This window comes from Scyliorhinus canicula, unplaced genomic scaffold (assembly GCF_902713615.1).
Source record: "Scyliorhinus canicula unplaced genomic scaffold, sScyCan1.1, whole genome shotgun sequence".
NCBI classification, from domain to species: domain Eukaryota; kingdom Metazoa; phylum Chordata; class Chondrichthyes; order Carcharhiniformes; family Scyliorhinidae; genus Scyliorhinus; species Scyliorhinus canicula.
In genome coordinates, this window is record NW_024055733.1 from 2,106,889 (window position 1) to 2,129,713 (window position 22,825).

The 22,825-nt window shown below is 49.5% G+C and overlaps 1 protein-coding gene across 1 annotated transcript; it reads left to right on the forward strand.

Annotated features, from left to right (window-relative positions):
- Positions 1 to 1,145: 1,145 nt before the first annotated feature.
- LOC119960771 (probable G-protein coupled receptor 139) lies at positions 1,146 to 1,985 on the forward strand. Its single transcript, XM_038788371.1, has one exon. The coding sequence runs from the start codon at positions 1,146 to 1,148 to the stop codon at positions 1,983 to 1,985; it is 840 nt and encodes a 279-aa protein (XP_038644299.1).
- The last annotated feature ends 20,840 nt before the right edge of the window (positions 1,986 to 22,825 follow it).

A 22,825-nucleotide genomic window follows, 5' to 3' on the forward strand; every position in this document is an offset into this window, starting at 1 on the left:
TTGAAGCTATTGCCCAACAGCAGGTTATTCAAAAGGTTTTGAAAATTCAAAAGCGCCACATCATCAATTTCTACATTTATCTGGGCTATTTGGGTTGAGAAATTTAGATATTTTACTGCAATTATTCAGCAAACCAAGGAGGCCACACCCGGGGGTCTGTGTGCAATTTTGCTATCCTGATCTGAGGAAGGAAATTCTTGCTTTGGAGGGAGTGTCGCGAAGATTTACCAGAATGATGTAAGAGATGGCGGGAGATCTATTGCGTCGGTTATGAGTATGTTAATTGGAGTTTAGAATAGTGAGAGGTTATCTCATTGAAACGTGAAAAATGTGAACTGTTTTAGACAGAGTTGATTCAGAAACAGTGTTCCAGATGGTGGGGGAGGTCAGGACGAAGGATCATGGTTTAAAGATAGGGATTGTTAGGACTGAGGATTCATTTCTTCATACAGTGTGTGGTGACTCTCTGGAATTTAGTACCACGGAACGTAGTTAAGGAGAAAACGCTGTGTAATATCAAGAAGCGATTAGATATAGCAATGGATGCTAAACGATCAACTGATATGGGGGAATGCGGAGTTAGAGTATTTAACTTAATCAGCCACAATTATAATGAACTGCGGAGCAGACTCAAAGGGCCGAATGGACTCATCCCTGTTTCCAATTTCTGTGTGAGTAAGTGTGTGTGTAAAATAACACACTTAAAAAATTCCAACAGGTTTTTCAAACATGATTTCCCTTTCATGAAGCCATGATGATTCTATACAATAATAGAATTATTTTCGAAGTCTTCACCAACACGTGTTGTCTAGGAGATACGAAGTATTTCCCTCCGACTGTCCGCAGAACAATATGAATCGATTTCTCAGTCTTCTCCCTAAATCATCATTCAATATGGGGTTCCCGTCGTGTAATTTTAAACATTAACACTTCCACTTCGACTCCTTGACGACACCCCCCCCCCACCTCCCCATTTTGATCCTGAAATCCTCTCCTTGCAGGAAGTTTCAGTCAATGAGAATATGTGATTTTTAATTTTCTAAATATGTCCCTTCTTTCACTTGCAGTTAATTTATTGGGAATTATCGTCCTGTGCCAGGGGAAAGTGAGGTCTCTCGTCCTGCACAACACGCTATCTGGTGGCCATGGCAACGGCGGATCTTCTGCTCATTATCACTGACGTCATACTGAATCAGATCAATTATTATTATTTTCCATTGTGTTTTCTGCATATCACCGTTGTGTGCAGTGCTCAGAGTGTCCTGGTATGTGCAGCTAGAGACTGCTCTGTCTGGTTCACCGTCACTTTCTCTTTTGACAGATTTATGGCCATCTGCTGCCAGAAACTGAGAACAAAATATTGCACAGGCAAAACTGCGGTTGTGGTTCTAACAACAACGGGCATCCTTCTGTATTTAAAAAACATCCCATATTACTTCACTTTTGAACCTTATGTATTAATAAACAATGTCCCGTGGTTCTGTAATACAAAGGCAAATACTTTAACTGATCCCACATGGCTGGGATTTTACTGGTTCGAAACGTTTCTAACACCGTTGCTCCCATTCGCTTTAGTACTGCTGCTGAATGCTCTGACGGTCCGATATATTTTAGTCACAAGTCGAGTCCGTCATGGTCTGAGGGGCAAGATTAACGAGCAGAATAGCAGTGACCCGGAGATGGAGAGTAGAAGGAAGTCTATTATTTTACTCCTCGCTATATCAGGCAACTTCATTCTTTTGTGGTTGGTAAATGTCGGGAATTCCCTTTATTCTAAAATTAGTGGAATAGTTTACTCCACGGATTTAGAAGTTGTTGTTCATTATGTCGGTTGGATGCTGCGGAATTTAAGTTGCTGCACAAATACATTTATTTATGTGTTGACTCAGTCGAAGTTCAGAGAGCAGCTCAAGCAGGCACTAAAATCCACGGTGATATCAACTCTTCAGCTGATGAATAAACTGAGAGCTGCGTCAAACAGTTAACTGAATCAGAAGTATCATGGACAGCTCCTTAAACCAATAATAGTCAAAGTGAGGTGACTGACAGCTGTGAATACAATTTTAGAAATGATCATTTGGACAGAGAGCCGCTTTATATCCGATCCCCGGGTTCACTCGGGGACGGTCAGTTGCATTCGCCAGTCATAGAGTTTTGTCTCCTGACTGACCAATGCCTTTTGCATGCAGGGAGCATCAAATTGCAACCTACCAACATCTCAGTCATTCATTAATCTTGCAATGTGACTGATGCTGCACTCACCAACAAGCTCGTCCTGCCCGTTGTCTGACAGAAACTTCAGCCAATCCGTCAACTATGTCCGGTAAATGACAGCCATTTCATCCAATGAGATGATAGGGATCAATGGGACTGAAGGTCTCGTTCCGAAATGTGTGCCGTTACAATTTTCGCAACAAAAGATAGTTGTGAAGAAAGTAGAACAGGGGTTACGTCCGTTAAGTGAGTGCACAAAACTGTAGCAAGTGTCCTATTAATGGGCAATTTTACAGGAAGAATTACAATAATGCGTATCCTACAAATGGAAAGAAATTTCGGAGCGTGGGTGTTGAGATAGATCCGGTTGAATGTGAGTTCAGCGAAAGTTTACGAGAGTAACAGGAAAGATCATCCAGTTGTTTGTTTTTTTAGCTAAGTGTGGACAGAGTTAAGAAACTGAGAGGTTATTTGATAAAAAACGTAAATATTCCAAGGCGTCTTGGTAGGATAGATGTGGAGAGCAAATTATCGCTTGTAGCAGAATTTGGAACTGCATAAAATTTCAGGCAGTGGTGGGGAAATTTCATTTTTCTCTGAGACGGTAGTGATTCATTGGAACTCTCTCCCTCCGAAGATAGTGGGTCTTTGGATATTTTAACGTAAGATTCAAAATCAACAAAGCGGTGAAAGATTATCTCGGTAGGTGGGAGTTAAAGTCAATCAGCAGTAGCATTTATCATTGGCGGAGTTGGTTCCCGGGACTCAATAGTGCAAGACTGCCCTTAATCCTTACATTTGCATGATCCTATATTGTTCTGTTCAAGCAGCTTCACTTCACAAGCAGCGGAAAACAACGCGTTAAGCAACAAGTAAAACCTACGTGTTGATGTTCAGAGGCCGCAGCCAATGAGACAGGTCAACCCTCTCTGTTGTCTCAGTATTGGGGCCTCGCTCGGACTGACATCTTATCCAACACATGCCACTTGTCTGCAGTTATCGATGCACCCAAAGCGTTTTTCAATGATTGTTGTTTTATCTCATCCGAAATCTCCGACAATCCAACAATGTCTTCACAATAAAACAAAGTTTTCAAGCTCTGGGGAATAGTAGAACATTCTGTTAACGTCTTCAACGCGTTTTCTTGCACAGTTAGACAAGCGACTCAGCTATTCGCTGAGCATAGTTAAAATGTATTGACCAACCATCATGTGCTCTGATGTTCAATTCCCGTTGATTCACAACATCCCAGCGTCATGATGTTTGAGAATGGGCTTGGACGCTGAAAAAACAACATACAATTATAGTTGTGGAATTCTAGTTCTGTCTTGTCAATGATAGCGGCGATGAATGGGAAACATTCAGATGCTGAGAGTACAGTGTTCATGGAATGAGATGCAATGGATGTCATCAGTGCACTGCTGGTACGCAAATTGAGGCCGATCCAGCCATCGTATCATCCGTAGCTCTGAATGATTAATTCATTGCAGATAACCTCCCACCTTCTCTTAATTCTCCCTCTAAAAATGTCTGTCAAACCCCCTTTAAAATGATTGATATCAATCTTCATGTGGACCATTCTCCAGCGATGCTGTGCTGTGCTTAATCACTCACTTTCATGCAATGGGAACCGTAATTTCACTGCGTGAGAAACAGGTTTCGCTGGTGTAACGCTTCCTTCTTTTCAAACGTGCTGCCAGGTTATGTTATCTCCATCGGCCGTGCCACAAAGAGGAACACTTTCCCCTTCGCGTTTATATACAGCTTTATCATGGCATTCAAACTTTTTGTTCAAATCCCCTTGCTTTCTCTGAAAAGAAAACAGCCCAGCTTCCCCAATAGATCACCTGAACTGAACTGTCTGATTTCTCGAACCATGGAGAGCAATATGTTCTACATCCGCATTTGTACCATTGGGCGGCACTGTACCACAGTGGAGGGGCGGCGCGGTAACACAAAGGTTATCACTGTATTTTCACAGCGCCAGGGTCCCCGGTTCAATTCCCTGCTTTGCTCACTGTCTGTGCGGAGTCTGCACGTTCTCCCGTGTCTGCGTGTGTTTCCTCCGGGTGTTCCGGTTTTCTCACGTGGTCCAAAGATGTGCATTGCCCATGCAAAATTGCCCATCGTGTCCATAACGTTTTGGTGGCGAAACTGGGTTCACGGATAGGGTGCAGTTGTCAGTTTAAGTGGGAGTAAGTAGCTTTGAAGAAAGGTTGAGTAGATTATGATTGTTTTTGTTGGAAAGACGGAGGTTGAGGGGGACCTGATTGTGTCCACAAAATTATGAGAGGTCTGGACAGGGTGGATCGCAACAATCTTTTGCCAAGAGTGGCGGTGTCAGTTACAAGTGGTCACGATTTCAAAGTGAGAGGGGGAAAGTTTAAGGGAGATGTGCGTGGAAAGTTTTTTACGCAGAGGGTGGTGGGTGCCTGGAACGCTTTACCAGCCGAGGTGGTAGAGGCGGGCACGATAGCATCATTTAAGAAGCATCTTGACAGGTATATGAATGGGCGGGAACAGAGGGAAGTCGACCTTGGAAAATAGGAGACAGGTTTAGATAAAAGATCTGGATCGGCGTAGGTTGGGAGGGCCGAAGGGCCTGTTCCTCTGCTGTAATTTTCTCTCTCTTCTCTCTCTCCCCCACACACCTAACCGCCCACACACAACCCCCCACACACTAATCCCCCCCACACACTCATGCCCAGCACACACTTAAGCCCCATACACACAAACCTCCCCCACACATACTAACCGCCAACACAACCTCCCTCCAGACACACTAAAACCCCCACAAACACTAACACGCCCGCACGTACATACTAATCCCCCACACACACTAACCCTCCCCACACACTAAACCCACTACAAACACTAACCCACACACACACTAACGCCCCACATACAATAACCCCCTCACAATAATACCCTCAGACATCCCCCAACTTCATTAACCCCCCACACAAACAAAAACCCCCATACACACTCTAACCCCCCACACATATATCTCCCCACACACTAACTCCCCACATACACGATCCCCCACACACACTAACCCCCTCACTAACACACACTATCCGCACACACAGTAACTCCACCGCAACACAGATCCTAACCCTATGCACACACTAACCCTTTTGCACACTCACCCGATCCACAAACACACATACTGACACCCCAACACACACACAAACTCCTACACACTATCCTCTCTCCCACACACGCGCACAATCCTCTCCCGCCGACAGACATGCAAACCCCCCAAACAAACGAACAAACCCCCCTTCACAAATACATTAACCCCCCCCCCACGCACACACACAAAATCCACACAAGAATCCCCCCCCACACACTTGCCCCTGCACTCACACATACTAGACCCTCCCCCACACACACTCTCCTCCCACACATATTAACCCACCCACACACACCCGAATCTCCCCACCCACACTAACCCCTGTTGTTGAAAATGCGGAAAAATGTGTCATTTGAAACATAGACGTCTGACAACATCTGGTCTGCGAGAAACATGAGAGGATACAGGGGATGAATCCACAAAATATTAATTGCAGCTGCAAAGAGCAGGATTATAAAATGCAGATTCTTTCTCTTAAGCAGGCTTATCAAACACACAGGATTATTGTATTAAGCTAAACACAATGGCTCACACCTTCATTGAATGTGTAACTATCTCAGGAAGCATGTTGGAAAGCATGGATGAGAGTTTCAATTGAATTAAGTGACGAATGTTTAAAACAGGCAGGTCGTTCAAGTCATAACCGAGTGAAATGTTAGCATGCAGCTAAAAGCAAAGTTTTCACACCTTCATTGAAATTAACTCTCTTAGTAAACAGCTGGAAAGGCAAGGATGATGTTCAATTGGATTTGCGAACAATTCTAATTGTGAAATTATACCTACACAAAGTAAATTAAAAGAAAATTGGAGAGTATCAGTCTATGAGAAACATAATTTAAAGTCAAAGTCAAAGGTGAAGTTATGAGCTGGAGACAATTCGAAAACTAAACTATAGAAATCACAGGAATTAGATGTAACACCTCTTGAATCCAATGCATGTTTTGAATATCGCAAATATACTTTGAACATCACAAAGGACAATGTAATCAGACCTGAGAGGTCAGGTTATGCCCAAAATGAATACTTAGTTGTATTAGAATGTTTAGATCAAAGATACTTTTCAACAATCAAAGTGGAAATAAGTTAATTTACAATAAGGTAATAAAAACTTAATAACTATTAGAAAGAGAATATAAACCCGGAGACCAGAAGCAGAATCAGAACCAGAACTCAGAGAAAGGAGAGAGGAGAAGCATATTCAGCTCTCACAGCTCGGCCATGGAAAAGACAAGACAAACAGCCGAGCTTAAACAGCTATACATCTAAGGAAGACTAGAATTTAAACAGGAGTCAGTCAGCTGAGCGATAGCAAGCAGAGCCAGCTCTTATAGCTCAGTACATGGGATCAACAAGACACAGCAACGGAGCTAACCAGCGAATACATCTCAAAGAAGACCAGACATTAAAGAAGATTGATTGTCAAGGTGGGTCTGAACGTCCCTTTAACCAACCAGCAGGATCCAGAAGCAAGATCTTTCTACCTTTCTGTAAAGAAAATGATTTCAACTTTCAAAGGAATATAATAATAAAATAACTTAATTTAACGTGAAAAAGTGATTATTCCTAAAGTCTACTTTACTTAGCAATGCAAGACCCAGGAATCGATGCTACTAAGTGGTAAGTAGATCAAATATTCGGTAAAGGTATGGGTTATACCGGGAATAACTTGAAAATATAGTTTGACCTGAATAGCACCCGCAGAAGCCTGCATCGGAGTCAGGAAGTGAGAATTTCCTTTCACAATTTAGAATATCGACCCGTTTTGGAATAGAGGTAATTCTAAGAATAATGGTGAGTTCTTAAAAACACCCCCCACCCCGACATCCACTAACCCCTCCACAACCACTCACCCCCACACACACTAACCACTCACACACAAAGACAAACCTCCCCCACAAACACTAACGAGCCACACACATTAACCCCCCACACACACTATATCCTAATAACACACACTAAACACACCCAAACACACTAACCGCCCACACACATTCACACTCCACACATACTAATACACCCGTACACACATACTAATCCCTACACACTCAAACCTGGAGCCCCACGCACACTAAGACGCTCCACACACAATAATGCCGCGCACACAAACTGACCTCCACGCACACAAACTTACCGTCCCACACACTAACCACCCCACACACATGTTATACCCCTCCCCCACACACACTTCCTCTCCATAAATACTAATCCCCGACACACACTTAACCCGACACACACACACTAGCCCCCACACACTAACCCTCGCAGAACACTAAACCTCCACACACACTACCCCCCACCCCGCACGCACACACACAAACACCCCAGACACCCACGAACCACGCCACATACAAACTCCAATACACAATAACCCACCACACACACTGACCCCCTCACACATACTAACCATCCACAAATGCACTAACCACCCCCACACGCACTAAACACCCCCCGCACGTACTAACCCCTCCCCACACACACTAATCCCCCGACACACTGTCGCCCCACACACTTACGCCCCCAACACATTAATCTCCCCCCCACACACTAAGCCCCCAGACAACCTCCCTCCAGACACACTAACGCCCCCAAAAACACTAACACGCACCATAATACAGACTAACAGCCCAGGCACACTAACGCACCACAGACACTAACCCCCCATACACACTAATGCCCCACACACCAACACCCCACATACTAATTCCCAGGTCAGACCCCCCACACACTAAACCCCCAGACACAAACTAACACTCCCTACAAATACACTAACCGCAATACACACACTAACACCTCACACACACAAATCCCTCACACACAGACATTAACCCCCCCCCCCCACACACACACACACGTATTGAACTCCCACACACACGAACATCTCCACCACACACTCTACCACCCTCCACACACAAATTAACAAACAACACAAATACTTACTCTTACACACATACAAAACCCACACCACACACACTCACCCACCCCACACACACACTAGCCCCAACACACAAACCATTGCACAATACTAACCCGCCCACACACACTAATCCCCCGTGCACACACTAAACCCAAAAACACACTAAACCCCCATGCACACACCCTAACCCTCCACACAAACACTCATCCACCACACACTAATCCTCCCAACCCACTAACCTCCCCACACACACTAACCCTCCACACACACTAACCCCCCATATACACACTAACCCTCCCCAACACACTAAAACCCCAACACACAAACATCGATCCCCCACACACTAATCCTTCCCCACACAACCTCCATCCAGACACACAAAAACCCCCCTCACACACTAACACGCCCCCACACCGACTAATCCCCCAGACACACTCGAACCAGCAGCCCACATACGCAATAAAACCCCACACACACACCCCACACCTACTAACCCCCACACTCATTTACCCCTCGCACACTAACCGCGCCACACCCTTAACCCCCCCAACACACACACTGTAACACCCGACACACACATTAGCACCTCCCCACACAGTAAACCCCCCAGACACTCACTGATCCCACACACAGACTAACCCCCACAGGCACTAAAACGGCAATACACAAAACAACTCCCACACTAATGCCCCCACACACATAAACCGCCCGCACACACTCTATCTCCCCACGCACGCACCTGCCCCTGCACACACTAACCCCCCATCCGCACAACCTCCCTTCAGACACATTGAACCACCCCCACACACGAACACGCCCCCACACACAGACTTACGCACTACTCACACTAACCGCACCACACACACTACCCCCCCCCCCACACATACTATCCCCACACGTACTTACCCCCACACATAGTAACCTGCTCACACACTAACCCACCACACAATAAACCGCCCATACACACAAACCCCCAACACTAATCCCCCACACACTATCACTCCCACACATACAATAAAGCTCCCATCACACAAAACCTCCCCACACACTATGACCGCTACACAACCTCCCACCAGACACACTGAACCCCCCACAGAAAATAGCTTGCCCCCAAACACAGACTAACCCCCCCACTCACACACGAACCCCTCACACAGACGAACCCCCCACACACTAACCAGCAACACACACGAACACGCCACACACTAACACTCCCTCACACTTTCACCCCACACACAAGAACCCCCACACACAAACTTACCCCGAGGTACAAAATAGCCGCCTTACTCACACAATAAACGCCACATACAGAATCTAAACCCCTCCCACAAACAGAAATCCCCTACACACACCCATACACTATCCCTCCCACAAACACAAACCGCCACACACAAATTAAACTCCCCATACACACACTAAACCTACGACACACTAAAGCTCCCAAAAAACACGAAACCACCCCCACACACTCACCCCACACATGCACTAAGCCCCACACAGCCACTAATATCCTCACACAGACACCCCGCACACACAGTAACCACCCCGCACACCAACTCACCTCACACACCCATAACCCGCCCATATATACACTAACCCCCCATACACACACTAACCCTCCCCCACACACAAAACCCCCACAGACAAACACTGACCCCCACACACTAACACTTCCCCAGATACACTAAAACCCTCACACACACAAACACCCCACACGCTAACCCCCACACACCCTGACCCCTCCCACACACACACACGAACATCCCCACACACACTAACTTCCCCCACACACACTAACCCCCACACCTTAACCCCCACACACCCTATCACCTTCACACACACTAACTACCACATACACACTAACCCTCCCACACAAACTAACTCAGCACACACACTAACCACGCACACAAACTAACCCAAAAAGACACTAACCCCCACACACATTTACCACCCACACACACTAACCGCCCACAAACCTCACACATACACTAATCCCCTACACTTCTCCTGACCCTCCACACACACCCTAGCCCACCGCACACTAAGACTCCCACAAAAACTAACCCCACAGACACTAACGCCCCCACACACCCACTAACACGCGCACACACACACGAATTCTCCCAAACACACACTAACACCCCACACACACTAAAACGCCCAGACACACAAACCCCCACACACACTAATCCCCAACACACTAACCCTGCCACACACAAAATAACGCCCCCACACACAAATACCTGCCCCACACACAATGACCCCCACACGACCTCCCTCCAGGCACACTAAACCTCCCACACAATATAACACGCCCCCACATACAGACTAACCCCCCCCCCCACGCACACACTAACCACGCAGACACACTAACACCGATACACACTAACTCCCCCACACACACTGACCCTCCCACACACACTAACACCCCACATACAATAACCCCCCACACACAAACTAACCCCGACATACAAAATAACCGCTTTACTCACACACTATACTGCACGTACACAATCTAAACACCTCCCACACACAAACACTAATCATCCCACAAACACTAGCCCCTACACACACACTGACCTCTCCCAGAAACACACACTCGCCCCCCCCATATACTAACCATCCCACAAACTCTAACCCCCACACACGCTAACCACCCGAAGCACACACTAACCCCCTCCCCACACGCAAACTGCTCCCACAAACACTCAACACCCACACATGCTCTGCCAACACACATACAGTAACCCCGCAGACACACACTAACTCCCCACACACAAACTAATCACCCCACACACAGTAACCCTCCTACACACTAACCTTCCCACAAGCACTAAAATCCACACGCACAATAGTCCACCAACTCACTAAACCCACCATACAAATTAACACACAAACACTGACCCACACCCATTAAGCCCCCGACCACCTCGATCCAGACATACTAAACCACACACATACACTAAAACCCCCACACACACTAGCTCCACAAACCCTAACCCCCCACACACGAGCACCTCCCAGATACACTATCCCCCACACACACTAACCCTCCCCCGAACACTAACACCCCCACACACCCACTAACACGCCAACACACACACTAATCTCCCAACACACACTAACCCCCGCACACACAAACTAACCTCCTCACACACACACTAACCACCCAGTGACACACGAACCCCTCACACACTAACACGCCCCCGCTCACAAACTAACCCCCCAAACACACTATAACCCGCAGCTGCACACACTAAAGCCACCAAACACTAACCCCCCACGAAAAACTAACGCCCCAACCACATTAACACCCCCTACATACAATAACCCCCACACTGACCCTCCCACACAAACTAAACACCCCCACACTAAGCCCCAACACACACCTACCCCACACACACTAACCCCCCACAGACATTAACCCTCCCACGCAATCTAACGTCCCCCACACACTAATCCCCCACACAAGCTCACCTCCCACACACACTAACCCTCCCATACAAACTAACCCACCCACAGACTAAGAACCTACACATACCTACCCCCCACACAAACACTATATCCGGACACACACTAGCCCCACCACACGCACTAAACCCCCATACACTCACTAGCCGTCCCACACGCACACACTAACTCTCCCACATACATTAACCCCCACACACACACTGACCCCTCACACGACACTAAACCCCCACACACCAGTTAAACGCCCGCTCCACACAATCTAAACCCCACACACACTAACCGCCGCAACCCACATATTAATCCGTACACTCGCACTAACACCCTCACACACACGCACACATACACTAACTACCTACACACACTAACCACCCCCATACCGCGAGATCCCCACACACCAACTAACATGTCCACAACACTAACCCCCCCATTCACACACACTAACCCGCCCACGAACTAACCCTCCCACAAACACACTGTAACCCGCAGCCCACACACACCGAACCCCCACACACACAGCCCCACATACCCTAACCCCCCACTCATCCCACTTACACTAACTCCCACACACACTCACCCAACCACACAAAGTAAACCCCACACACATTAATCCCACGCACAAACTAATCCCCACACACAACTACCTCCCCACACAATCAGTAACCTTGCAGATGCACTAACGCCCCCCCCCCCACACTCACACTAAACCCTCCCACACTCACTAACACTCCCACAAACAATAACCCCCTACACGTACACACAGATCACCATACGACACTAAACCTCCACACACACATTAACCCCCACACACGAAATCCCACATACAGTACCCCCAGCAGCACACCTACTAATCCGCTCACACACATTAACTCCCTCACACACACAAACCACCCAGCTATATACGAACGCCCAACACACACTAACCCCCACACACGCACTAACCCTCCCACACAATAACACTATCACAACATTAAATCCACCACAAACACTAACAGCCCCACACACTAACCCCCGCAGACATACACGAGCCCTGCACACACACTTAACCCCACACACACTAAGCCCCCACACTCCCACTAACACGCCCACACGCACTAACACCACACACACACACACTAACACTCCCCCCGCCGCGCACACACAAACTGGCTTCCCCATCGACTAACCCAACACACACACTAACCCTCCTACACACTAACACAATCACAAACACTAAACCCCCCACAAACACTAACACCCCCACACACTAACCCCCGCAGACACACACGTACAACCGACACCCACTAACCCACACACACTGAACCCGCACACATGCATTAACACTCCCACACGCACTAACCCCCTTCCACACACGCACTAGCGCCACCACTGCTCTACCCCCCCCCCCCCCGCGTACACACAAACTAGCCGCACCACACACACATTATCCCGCCCACACACTAATCCTCTCACAAAGACAAACCCACACAGAGACGAACCCCACCACAAACACTAACTGACCAGTCACACACGAGCCCCACACGTACACCATCCCCCCACACACTAACCCTCTACACACTCACCCCCCACAAACAATAACCTCCACACACTCACCCCCACTCACTAACCCCCCCGACACGAACGAAACCCATACACACACTAACCCCACACAGTAACCCCGCACACACAGTAACACCCCACATGCACTAACCCCCCACACACACTAACCTTCCCACACATTATAACCCCTACACACAGTAAGCCCTCACACAAACGAACCCCCACACGCACTAAGCCCACCACACATCTACCCCCCGCACAAACAATAACCGCGCACACACACTAACCAACCCACACACACTAAACGCACCTCACACATTAACACTCGCATAAACACTAACGTCCGACACGCACACACACAGACCACCCTACACGAAACTAACCCCGCCCTCCACAGACTAATTAACCCCCAACAGACCAATCACCATACATATTAACCCCCGAAACACACCTACTAATCCGCGCGCATACACATTCACCCCCTCACACATACTAACCACTCAGTCACAGACGAACCCCCAAACACAATAACCCCGCAAAACACACATACTAACCCACACAAAGTAACCCCCACACACTAAGCCCCCACACAAACTAACATTCAACACACACCAGCCCTCCCACACAAACTAACCCACCCACACTAACCCCCCCCACACACGTATCCCCCACCCAAACACTAATCCCCACACGCACTGACCCCCGAACACACAAACGCCGCACACACACTAACTACCCCACACACACTGACCCCCATACACAAACTAAAGCCCTCCCATACACACACTAATCCTCCCACAATCACTAACACCGTAAACACAGCCTGATCCCCCCAACAATCAAACCCCAGCCCACCACACATTAACCCTCACACAAACATTACCCCCATACACACTAACACCCCCACAAAACCATCGGACCGCCCACAATACACAGTAATCCCCGCACACACGAACCTCCCCACCCCAGACACAAATTAACCTCGCTCCACACACACTAACCCACAAACACTAACCCCCCCCCCCCCACACACACACCCTAACCCCCGCACACACACCCTAACCACCCAGTCACACACGGACCCCCCACACAATATGTGGTGGAATGTGAAATTCAGGGTGAGAGGAGTAGAGTTGCATTATATCAGGTGAGGTTGAGGATTCGACTTCCGGTCGGCGAGCGGAGCGGTCGCAGGGAGAGGGGCTCCCGCAAGCGGCAGAGAACAGGGAAGGGACCCCAACCCCCCCCCCCCCCAGGCCTGTCGGCGGAGGATCCTCGGCGGCGGCAGCGGCGACGACAGAGGGGCTTGGCGGCGGCGGCGACAGAGGGGCTTGGCGGCAGCGGAGGGGCTTGGCGGCAGCAGAGGGGCTTGGCGGCAGCGGCGGCGGCAGCAGAGGGGCTTGGCGGCAGCGGAGGGGCTTGGCGGCAGCAGAGGGGCTTGACGCCAGCAGAGGAGCTTGACGGTAGTGGCGGCAGCAGAGGAGCTTGACGGCAGTGGCGGCAGCAGAGGGGCTTGGCGGCAGCGGCGGCAGCAGAGGGGCTTGGCGGCGGCAGGATCGGTGCGGCAGCGACAGGTCCAACCCCCCCCCCCCAAACGCAGCCACAGCGGCAGGCCCACCCACCAACCCCCCCCCCCCCCCCCCCACCACCACCAAACCCCCTCCCCCCAAACGCAGGCCAGGAGCGGTGTGGGAGGGACCGAAGGGGGGCCCAGCCGGCGGCAGCGACCAGGAAGACGCGGGGTGCGAATTGCGGCAGCGGGGACCGGCCCAACCCACCCCCCCCCCCCCCAAACGGCAGCGACCACCACGTGGCAAGAACAAAGGGACTGGGCAAAAGCCTTTCTCTCTCTCTCTCTCCTGGGTGAGTGAGGCGAGAGGAAGGGGGAGAGAAAACAAAAAAGACCTTTATTTCTCTTTTTATTAAAAATGCAAAAGAAAACTGTTAAAGAGAGAGGGAGGGGTATATATACTATTTTCTCTCTTTCTACACCCTCTCCCAGCAAAAGTAACTCCATCTGGGAGGAGTTGCATAAAAGCGGGGAGGAGGAGAGAAAATAATTAATTAATAAATAAATAAAATAAAGGGGTAAAGGAAAGAAGGGAGGAGAGGGGAGGGGGAAATAAAAAATAAATACATAAATAAAAAATAATAAATAAAATAAAAATAGGGTGCCAAAAAGGGGGGAAAAGAAAAACAAGGGGAGAATAAAAGATGAAAGGGAAGGGGGAGAAAAAAATGCCAGAAGGGGGCACCAGAAGCAGAAGGGACAAAGGGCAAGCCAGCTCAGGCAAACGAATCAGCACACGAAGCGGCGGGATGGATGTATTGCCGCATCAAAAAGAGCTGGACAGACAGGTACTCTCTCCCCTGGGGTTAGAGGGTGGCGTGAATTGGAAGGCAGCCTTTGCCGAGGTGGTGAGGGAGCAGCTGAAGGCAATCAAGGCAGAGTTGAAAGCGGACGCAGAGGCTGCAGTACAGGCAGCAGTGGCCAGGGCCGTGTCAGGGGTGCAGCAGGCTCTGACCAGATTGGAAGAGAAAGTGGATGCCCAAGGGGAGAAACTGGAAGCCGAAGGGGAGAATCGGGAAGCCCATGAGGCAACCATTAAAGAGCTAGAGAAAGCAGCGACTGACATGAGTGGGTCACGGCCCTGGAGAGGGAATTGGCGAGACTGGGTGCAACACAGGGGAGCCTGAAGGGCAGTGTAGACGACCAGGAGAACAGCTCGAGAAGGCAAAATGTTAGGATACTGGGCCTGCCAGAGGGAACCGAGGGCAGAAACCCCACAGCATACGTATCTGCGATGCTGGGCACCTTAGTTGGGAGGGACACTTTTCCCACCCCACCGGAAATGGAAGGAGCTCATCGGTCGCTGCGCCCGAAGCCCAAGGCAGGGGAACAACCAAGAGCAGTCATAGCCAAACTGCACCGGTACCGGGATAGGGAGACAATCCTGCGCTGGGACAAGGGAAATAGAGCCTGCAAATGGGAAGGGCACGCCATCCGAGTCTACGAGGATCTTGGAGCGGACATAACTGAGACACGGGCTGAGTTCAACAGAGCAAAAGCAGCTCTCTACAAGAGCAAAGTGCGTTTTGGTATGCTGAACCCCGCAAAACTCTGGGTCACATACCAAAACAAGGAATATTTCTTTACAGCCCCTGCTGAGGCGAATAGGTTCGTCGAGGAGCACGGGCTGGAAAAAACGCCAGGGGAGGTAGGGACGAAGGGCCCATGGCAAGGAGAAACGACACACCGACAGGGGGATGGGGAGGGGCAAGGCAAAGCCAGCCCCCCCCCCCCGGCAGGAACACCCAGAACAAAAAACAACCCACTGCCCAAGGGACCGCTCCAGGTGGGAGGCCAGGCCCCAGCACGAGGGAACGGGAGTATTGGAGAAGGGAGAGCAAGCGAGAGGGGCACAGGGTAAGGTGGAGGAGGAGCGGGCAGAAAACCGTAGAGGCCAGGCAGAGGAGAAGCGGGACAGCAACCTCCGAGAGGGGAGCCACTGTACTAGCAGGAAAGCTAGCGACGGGGGCACGCAACAAAGCAGGGCCGCGGCGCACCCCCAACAGGGGGGAAGGCGCCAGGCAGAGGAGGGTGGATCACCCATCAAAGTAGGGACAGCAAATGGGGACATGAATAGGGGATAGAGGGGCAAAGGAGGGGTATACAGGGGAGGGGGGAAAGGGAGAGAGCGGGGGGGGGGGGACACTCAGCGTGCGAGAGACCAGGGAGGGGAAATGCAGGGACAAAGGGACAAAATAGGCCAGAAAAGGAACAGGGCCACAAAGTGCCAAAACCAAGGGCCCGAAACAGGGAACCGCTGCAAGCACCCACCCAGTACGGTCTGTGGGTGAAGGGGTCCGCCGGAGTGCAGGGGACTACCCGCGTGGCGGCACACAGTGGACGGCCAAGGCGAGTGCCCCCGGGACAAGGGGAAACCCTGGAGTGCAGGGACCTGATCGCATGGGGAGAGCAGTGATAGTGGCCATCCTGGACGGCCCCCTAACAAAGGGAAACCCCAGAGGGCAGGGGCAGGTCCACCAGATAAATATGGTTAATCCCACAGGAGCGAGGGGGCAGAAGCCCCCCACCAGGATAATCACCTGGAACGTAAGGGGACTTAACGGCCCAGTGAAGAGATCTAGAGTCCTCACCCACCTCAGAAACATGAGGGCCAACATAGTCTTCCTCCAAGTGACGCACCTGCGGGAGCAGGACCGACTGCGGGTAAGGAGGGGCTGGGTGGGACAAACCTACCATTCCTGCTATGGGACAAGGGCCAGGGGGGTGGCGATCCTGATCGGCAAGAGGACAAGGTTTAGGGCGACAAAGACGGTTACAGACCCAGGGGGGCGGTATGTCATGGTCAGTGGGGCCCTGGATATTTGTACCATCATGATGGCGGTGATATGAAGGGGCCATTACTGTGGGTCTGGTGTCACACCGAGGTCAGACTGGGTAAGGATGGCAGACTTTATTCCCGAAAGGACATCAGTAAACTATATTGATGACTACAACTATCAATGGTGTTTTCTGAGGCAAGAGGGCTCCTTGAAGCAGTGGTACCGAGACCAATTCGGGACCTAAAATGTGTGAGCATCCGTATCACAACCAATGGAGAAAAGGTGGGGGGTCTGTGGGATGATGGGCCCGTGCATGGGGACCTGGGTGTTGTAAAATGAAGACGTCTTCAGTTTTCTGAGTGGGCAGCACCCAACGTCCCTGTGTTGAAGCCTGATCACTTTATCAGAATCTGCGGACACAATAAGCTTCCAGCTGCCCAAATTACTAAGTATCCAATTCCCAGGTAGAAGACCTTTATGCGAGGATGGTGGTGACCCTCAGATTTACATAGCTTGTCTAAAGTCACGCTTCTTTACCATTGGAACAGGACGAGGATTTCGGGAATTATGAGGCCATTAATATACACAACTGCCTTTTTAATACTCCGGATTAACTTTGGGAATCTGTTCTCCCTGCACAATGTTTCAAGGCCCAGTGGAAAATATGTTCCAACGCGATCCGAAGGCGGTAGTCTATCTGGATGATGTTCTAGTTAGAGGAACTACACAGAAGAAACACTTAGCCAGTTTAGAAGAGGCAGTAAGATGATTCAAAGATGCTGGTATCGGATTGCAGAGCGCAAGTGTAGTTTCCATACTTAGGATTCACCGTCTGAGGACAAGCTGAGTGACAGAAAGGATGATCTGCCACCCAATAATGTGGCAGAAATTAAAAGTTTTTTGGGATAGGAAACTGCTATGGTCTGTTCATCCGCAATCTGACACATACATTGGCTGCACCACAGCGCCTGTTTAATAAACTACAGTTCAGGCATTGGAAATAACCACAAGAGCAGGTTTTCCACCACGTCAAGCAGGCCGGACAGTCACCGAGCCTGTATGTGCACCTTGATCACAGTCAACTACTCAGCTTGTCCTGCGACACTTCGTCGTCTTGAATAGGTGTGGTCCTGTCCCATGGGATGGAGGATGACTCACAGAGGCCGAGTGCCTTGTCCCCCGATCTGTCACCGACTCCTACAGTGTGCACAGATTGAGAGAAGACGGCCTTGCTGCAAATAATGGTGACTAAATCCAAACAGTACATGCACGGCCGTCCTTTAAACATTCTCCAGACTCTCAGTCTCTGCTGGGGCTCCTGAATAAAGACAAGCCAATTCCTCCAATTGCCTCAGTCAGTGTCTGGCGGTGGATTTGTGTTTGGTGGCCTCCAGCTCCATTTCCCAGCATTAGCCGGGGATGCAGATCACAAACACCGATGTTCAGAGTCGGCTCCAGCTTTCAATACGTTTGATATCCGAATCCGTCCGGCAAGAGATTGTCTGGCTCGTAACTTTGGCAGAAGCCCCCTGGTCTCGTTCGTCCATATAAAGAACCGGACTCACCGCGATCCAATCATTTCCAGGGAGAAGCGAATGATCCTCACCGGATGGCATCCAGACAATTCAGAACAGCTAAGGCCCATTAACTGCGTTTTGAGAACAGATTATTCCTCTGGGCTTCGGGGTGCTGGTTCCATCCCCAGCGAGACAGTGACGTCAGCAGTAGTTAGACAGTGCACACCCTGGCCACAAAGAGAGGGAATGTTGACCCGGTGCTGACGGGGATATACATTGCACACCCTGGCCACACACATTGATGGGAATGTTGACGAAGAGCTGCAGGATTTAAAGGGTGCACACCCTGGCCACACAGAGATGGGAAAGATGACCAGTAGCTTCAGGGTTTATGCAGAGCACACCCTGGATATACACAGATAGGAATGTTTACCAGCTGCAAGGGTTGCACTGTGCACACCCCGGCCAGAGATGGCAATGTTGACCAGGAGCTGCTGTTAGACGTATTAGATGCTGTGGCATTATGAGACAAAAGTTCAGTTCCTTTTTCACCAGCAAACATTTATTTCTTCCAACAGACTCTACACATCTCCCGATGCAGAGGGCACCTGAAGCCCCTTTACATATCAGTGTCAATTATTGGAGACTTAACATCAATGAGACAACTAATTGCAATGTCTCTTAACCCAATGTCTCTCAACGGCTGCAGGGGTAATACAGTGTTCACCCTGGTCATACACGGATGGGAATGTTGACCAGAAGCTACAGTCGGTGGCCCGACTTCGATTAGGCTATTGGGCAAATTATAGAACATAGAACAGTACAGCACAGAACAGGCCCTTCGGCCCTCAATGTTGTGCCGAGCCATGATCACCCTACTCAAACCCACGTATCCACCCTATATCCGTAACCCAACAACTCCCCCCCTTAACCTTACTTTTATTAGAACATTACGGGCAATTTAGCATGGCCAATCCACCTAACCCGCACATCTTTGGACTGTGGGAGGAAACCGGAGCACCCGGAGGAAACCCACGCACACAGGGGGAGGACGTGCAGACTCCACACAGACAGTGACCCAGCCGGGAATCGAACCTGGGACCCTGGAGCTGTGAAGCATTTATGCTAACCACCATGCTACCCTGCTTTTATTATGCTCCATTGTGATTTTTTTCCAGGCACAGCAGACGTTGCCACTCACTGCCCCCCTGTATCCAAAGGAATATCCCCGCATTCCGTTGATGAGGTTACATAAGTATTTCACAAATCCTTTCTGAGAAAATGTTCCTGAACATAGACGACTCCGACTGGAGCTGTTTCAATGTGCAGGCGATGTGGACAACCACCCCAGAATCCACCACAGAGGATCTGCGTTGATTTTTCTGCGACCCCAGGCCTCGCAGAATAATTATGGTCCGACAATGTGATCGTTCACCGGGGAGGAATGTCAACACTTTGTCAATACAACCGGCATCCACAACATTGCAAAAGCGCCGGCCTCCCGGCCTCGGATGGACTGTAAGAGAGCCGCTCAGATGTTGTCAGCAATGAGGAAGCCGAACAGACCATTAAATATCAAGGTGGCTTGCATACTTCTCTCGAATTTTACACGCACAAACCCCCCCACCCCCACCCACACCCCGCCACGCAGCACCACTGGTGTCACACCGCAGAGCCATTCAGTGGGCAACACTACCAGACTGGTTCAGACCTCATTATCCCCAATTTGGTGAGGAGGCTGGCGGTGCCGCTTACCTCCAATCGAAGAAACAGAACTCGGTAAAAGGAGACAGGCCATTTAAAGTCGGAGACCTGATCTGTGTAAGGGACTTTGCTTCAGGCCCACCGTGGATGCCCGGTAGAATTGTGGTGAAGCTTGGTCCAGTGTCAGACATGATGGAATTACAAGGCAGACGGTCCAGTGTCAGACATGGTGGAATTGCCACGCAGACGGCTCAGTGTCAGACATGGTGGAATTGCCAGGCAGACGGCTCAGTGTCAGACATGGTGGAATTGTCAGGCAGACGGCTCAGTGTCAGACATGGTGGAATTGCCAGGCAGACGGCTCAATGTCAGACATGGTGGAATTGCCAGTTCATGGGACATTGGCATCAGTTTTGGAACCGGGGGGATCTGTACCGTTGGGACGGTCTCCACCTGAACCGATCTGGAACCAGTGGTCCAGCGAAGAGGATAAATAGGGTGGTCAGTAGGACTTTAAACTTCTGAGTTGGGGGAAGGGAAAGTGAAAGCGACAGGGAGCATGGAGTTAAATGGCAAGATATGCAGAAGGATAACATGTAGGCAGGTGGATTTAAGCTTGAGGCAGACTAGGAATGCAACAAATAGGAAGGATAACTTTGGACATCTTAGGACTTCCAATATCTGTAAAGATAAGAAAGTTAGCATTAAGGCACTTTACCTGAATGCTCGTAGCATTTGTAACAAAGTAGACGAACTAATGGCACAGATCATCGTGAATGAATATGATGTGGTAGGCATCACAGAGACATGACTGCAGGGGGTTCAGGACTGGCAGTTAAACATCCAAGGATATACAACCTATCGAAAAGACAGGGAGATGGGCCGAGGGGGTGGGGTTGCCTTGTTAGTTAAGAACAAAATTAAATCTATGACACTAAATGACATAGGGTCGGATGATGTGGAGTTTGTGTGGGTAGAATTGAGGAACCACAGAGGCAAAAAAAACATAATGGGAGTTACGTACAGACCTCCTAACAGTGCTCAGGACCAGGGGTGCAACATGTATCGGGAAATAGAAAAGGCATGTCAGAAAGGCAAGGTCACGGTGATCATGGGGGACTTCAATATGCAGGTGGATTGGGTAAATAGCGTAGCCAGTGGATGCAAAGAAAAGGAATTCATGGAATGCTTACAAGATGGCTTTTTGGAACAGCTTGTCATGGAGCCCACAAGGGAGCAGGTAATTCTGGACCTAGTGCTATGTAATGAACTAGACTTTATAAAAGATCTTAAAGTAAGAGAACACTTAGGAAGCAGCGATCATAATATGGTTGAGTTCAGTCTGCAGTTTGAAAGAGAGAAGGCAAAATCGGATGTAATGGTGTTACAGTTAAATAAAGGTAATTACGAGGGCATGAGAGAGGAACTGGCGAAAATCGACTGGACGCAGACCCTAGTGGGGAAGACAGCAGAGCAAAAATGGCAGGAGTGTGTATGCATAATTGAGGACACTATACAGAGATTCATCCCCAAGAAAAGAAGGATTATCCGGGGAGGGATTAGACAGCCATGGCTGACAAAGGAGGTCAGGAAATGTATAAAAAAAAGAGAGATCCTATAAAGTGGCCAAAAGCACTGGGAAATCAGAAGATTGGGAAGGCTACAAAAACAAACAGAGGTTAACAAAGAGACAAATAAGGAAGGAGAGGATCAAATAGTAAGGTGGGTTGGGTTGGGTTACGGGTATAGGGTGGATGCGTGGGTTTGAGTAGGGTGATCATTGCTCGGCACAACATCGAGGGCCGAAGGGCCTGTTCTGTGCTGCACTGTTCTATGTTCTATGTTCTAAATATGAAGGCAGGCTAGCCAATAATATAAGAAATGATAGTAAAAGTTTCTTTCAATACATAAGAAACAAACGACAGGCCAAAGTAGACATTGGGCCAATTCAAACTGATTCCGGAAGGCTAGTGATGGGAGACG

Coding starts and splice junctions, on each gene's coding strand:
- LOC119960771 (XM_038788371.1), top strand. CDS start 1,146: ATGGCAACGGCGGATCTTCTGCTCATTATCACTGACGTCATACTGAAT.